Source organism: Cygnus olor, chromosome 17 (assembly GCF_009769625.2).
Source record: "Cygnus olor isolate bCygOlo1 chromosome 17, bCygOlo1.pri.v2, whole genome shotgun sequence".
Lineage (NCBI taxonomy): Eukaryota > Metazoa > Chordata > Aves > Anseriformes > Anatidae > Cygnus > Cygnus olor.
In genome coordinates this window covers 292,344-296,245 of record NC_049185.1, presented here as the reverse complement: position 1 = coordinate 296,245, position 3,902 = coordinate 292,344, and the positions used below count along the sequence as shown (strand labels likewise).

General features: G+C 52.9%; 1 protein-coding gene across 8 annotated transcripts in view; it reads right to left on the bottom strand.

Moving 5' to 3' along the window:
- The window catches only part of AIFM3 (apoptosis inducing factor mitochondria associated 3), a 63,093-nt gene that overhangs the window by 7,975 nt on the left and 51,216 nt on the right, over positions 1–3,902 (bottom strand). For 5 of the 8 annotated variants that reach the window (XR_005825015.1, XR_005825014.1, XM_040576620.1 and 2 more), the window contains one exon: positions 1,653–1,757. Coding sequence is in view for 5 of the 8 variants with exons in the window: in XM_040576620.1 (XP_040432554.1) it covers positions 1,653–1,757 (105 nt within the window). In the remaining 3 variants the exon portion in view is untranslated. Of the gene's footprint in view, positions 1–570; positions 592–1,652; positions 1,758–2,096; positions 3,156–3,902 lie in introns of those variants that run through there. The other 3 variants (XR_005825013.1, XM_040576621.1, XM_040576624.1) reach the window with 2 other exon arrangements.

The following is a 3,902-nucleotide window of genomic DNA, read 5'->3' as shown; positions in this document are numbered from 1 at the left end:
CTGTGAGATTTTTCCCGGCATGCGTAAGTGAAGCTGTTCAGCATGCTTCCCAAGCTGTTGGCCACACAGGTCATGTGCTGCTCTGTCACAGCACTATGCTGCACCCAGTCCGGCCAGCACGGCAGCACCCTTCCCTCTGCCCTCACTCCATCCCAGGCAAAACTGAATTCAAACAGTATTTTTAAAAAACTTTTTTTAACAAGCCCTTGTGGCATCCAGATGAAAATTCATGGAAAAGCACTGAATGACAGACATCCTCAGGGGCTGGGAGAATTCAACCAAATGGCAGGCATGCCATCCTGGCAGGTTTGGGCACCAGGGCTCTGCAAAGGACATATAGCAGCTATGCCCTGCCTGGCATGCGGTTCTCCCAGCATGGCTCCTGCCAGCTCCACCACCCAAGACATCATCATTGCCCGCAGAGAGGCCAGTCTGGGTTGCAAAACAAGCACATGGTCATAATCAGCATCTCCATGCAGGAATTGGAGATATGGCCCAAGCAGGGGACTGAGTGACCCTTCTGTGAGCCCTACACTCCCATGTGGATTCGAGGCCCAAAACTGAACGTACTTGCCATGACGGACAAACAGCCTAAAAGGTGCGAATGCAGTAGGAGACAGAGAGAGAAAAAACATCTAGGATTAGGTGGTTCTGCTTGCTCTGTGCTCACCAAGTTGCCATGGCTCACCCCAACACAGGGGTCAGCAGCTCTCCCCACCTGCCTGGCCACCCACAAGAAATGGCCTCCTTCCCAGTCCCTCCCAGTTCCAAACTTGGTGGTCAGCAACCACTGCCTGATTCACAGACAAGGAGCGCAACTCCACCCCCCCCCCGTCCCCGCACATGCATGCTGGAAGCTGGGCAGACCCTTGACATGCTCCCAGTGTGTCTGAGCTGGCTCTGGGCTCGCTGGGGGCTGGGCTGCTTCTTTCCCCAGGCTTTTGAAGAGGTCTGGTTTTATTCCAAATGTGTAAGAGAAATATTTTTCATGTAGGCAAACTGCTCCTGAACAGCGACCCACATCCCACAGCCGCGATCTCTCTCAGGGCTCCTCCCCAGCTGATCTCTGCACGCAGGGGTACACTATTTCCTGTACAAAGTCCTAAAGAGAAGGTGAATGGAAAGAAGTGCACTTTGCCAGTGAACTATACCCTTACAAATGGGAGGCAGAGACAGTGAAGGCAAGCTTCCCTGAGCTGTGAGCTTTCCAGGCTGAGGGCCGCAATACTTGCACACAGGTGGTACCCCCAGACTTTCCTCTGCAGGTGCCCCCAAGTGCCCAGGGGTGCCCTTGGCATCAGGCAGTGCTGCCCTGGTGGCAACAAGTGCCAGGCATGCCAGCCTCTCAGGCCAGCCTTTCGTCTCTGGCCCAGAGGGAAACAATCCCATCAAGTCTCTGCAAGGATACGGATCCTGATCCTGGTGTTCAAGACAAATCCCCTGTGTGCAGGATGCAGTCTAGGAGGAGGCTGGGAGGCAGCACACAGGGTGAAGGAATGAGTGGGGCAAGCAGGGAGATGTGAGCAGTGTACAGGATGGGAAAGAGCTGCCTGGTGCTAGTGGTGTCCTGGCTGGGGATGCTCAGCCTTGCCTTGCGCCATGAGGGTAAGCTCAGCCCCAGCACCACTGGTTCCTGCAGTGCACCTACTTACTCCACATCACGCTTTCGGATGGTCCTGCCGGCAGCCAGGACTTCAGCCACCTTGGAGACGATAGGATCGTAGTTCATGCTGGCCACAGCCACCACCTCGTCACTCCTAGGGCCAGGCAGAGCAGAGCAGTTAGAACAGCCCAGGGTGGCCACATCTCCATCACCCACAAAGCAATATGCTGGAGAGAAGCGGGAAGCAAAGAAAAACACCCTCTGCTCCAGGGCCAGGACATGTCCCAGGGTGTGAGCACTGCAGGGACTGTGATGTGGGACAAGAACAGGAGAGGACTTGGAGCAGGTGCTCAAGGCTGGCCCCACTGGTCTCATGGGCTGGCCTGGTGAGCAGCACCAGGGTGCCTAGAGCTGTTTCCGTCCCACTGCCCAGCAGTGGGACCCCAGACACCTAAGGGAGGTGGGATGGAGACAGCTCTGGGCACCCTGGCACCTGGGAGAAACACCAGAAAAGGTGGATCTGGTGGCGGATAAAAAAACTGCAAGGATGCCCAGTGGTCACTGTCAACCACACAGCTTTGCTGCCCTGTGCTGAGGGAGCAGAGGGGATTTTAGCAGGGACTTCCCAGTGGCACACTTGGTTTTGCTGCTCCACATCACTTCCTGATCTACTCCTTGGAACAAGAGCACGCACCTCTGAGCTTGCTCCACAGGCAGCAACAACCACATGTATGCTCAGGTTCTGAGCAGAGCAGGGCTCCTCAACAGACACCTAATGAAGCACCAGGACAACTGGGTGACCAACTCCACATCCAGCAGCGCATCCCAGTCTGGCTGACCTGATGGTCAGGATCCCATTGCTGGTGGCACAACACAAGATCAAAGGCTGAATGTGAAATGAATGAAGCAGAAGGAAGGAAGATGTAAAAATGCTGGAGAAGATTTGGATTAAGATGAGAAGGCACAAATGGGAAAAAGGACAAATGAGAAGGGCACCTCTGCTTTGAGGTCTGCAAAATTCAGCCTGAGCATAAATCTGAGCATAAATAAGTCTGGCTCAGGAGATGACTCATAAATAGGTAACCAAATAAACAAACAATTTAATTATTAGAGAAGATGCATAAGATATTAAATACTGGTGATGTTGTTGAATAAGCTGAGGAGTGGAAGCACCCAACAAATCAAGATCTGTTATTCAATCTGCTGCCAAAGAGCTCCATGACCAACAGAGAAAAGACCAGCATGGGGGAGAAACACGTGCCTGGCCTGAGAGGAGGAGAGCAGAAGCCATGCTTCAGAGAAAACTTCATCTTCATGGAGCCATGACAGTTGAAGTCCTCTCTCTTAGCTGTCCCACAGAGCCATGGGGCAGCAACATCACAGGCTTCCCTCTCCCACAGGCACGCACAGGAATGTAGAGCAGATCATAAGCCTCGAATCTTCTCCAGAGACACTGAGCTCTTCCAAACTGGCCAGACCCAGAGACGGACCGACCTCAGGCAGGCTCCTTCAGAGGCTGGACCTGCAGTTCCTGCCCAAATGCAGAGGAGTCCTGTGGAGCCAGCACAAAACAGTATGTGAGAGCCGCTGCATTGACCAGAGCTCTAGAAAGGTTTGGGTGCCATTGGAAATCCCACCCTGAGCCTACTCAGCTCACTGCAGAGATGTGCACGTACAGCAGAGGGGCATTTCTGATAGCATGTGGCTCTTCCATCCAGCAGACAAGGTAAGAATGAGCAGTAATGGATGGACACCGATGAGACACACGTTCACACTGGAAAACAAGCACCCATGGCAGGCAGTAAGGATAACTAACCACCCGAGAAGATCACAAAGCATGTGTGTGTTCAGCTGAATTGCCTGCTGGGCATTTGAGGCCTGTTGCTGTGATGTAGTAGAGCTCTCCAACTTCTGAGCCCGGATCTCCTTGTCTGGTTGGCCTTACGTCTTGTGTAACGTGAATGAGGTCCTCCACTCTCCCCAGGACTGGACAACCTTCCCTAAGGACATAATTCCCATCTGTGCAGAAACTGACAATTTTGTTTATGGAATACAGCTAGTCTCCTTGAAGATACTTGCAGCAGTATTTGACAGAACTGCACTGCAGATTTCCTCTTTTCCTGTTGCCCCGAAATTCAGAAATACAATCTACAAGTGAGAACACCTTCCACACCATCCCCCAGGTGCACCTATCACACAGGGCCTTGACCACAGATCCTGCACCACTGCTTGATGTCTTCAGTGTTCAGCACACAAAAGGCAGCTGAGATTTCAGGACTCCTGGGAGGCTCCATACCAC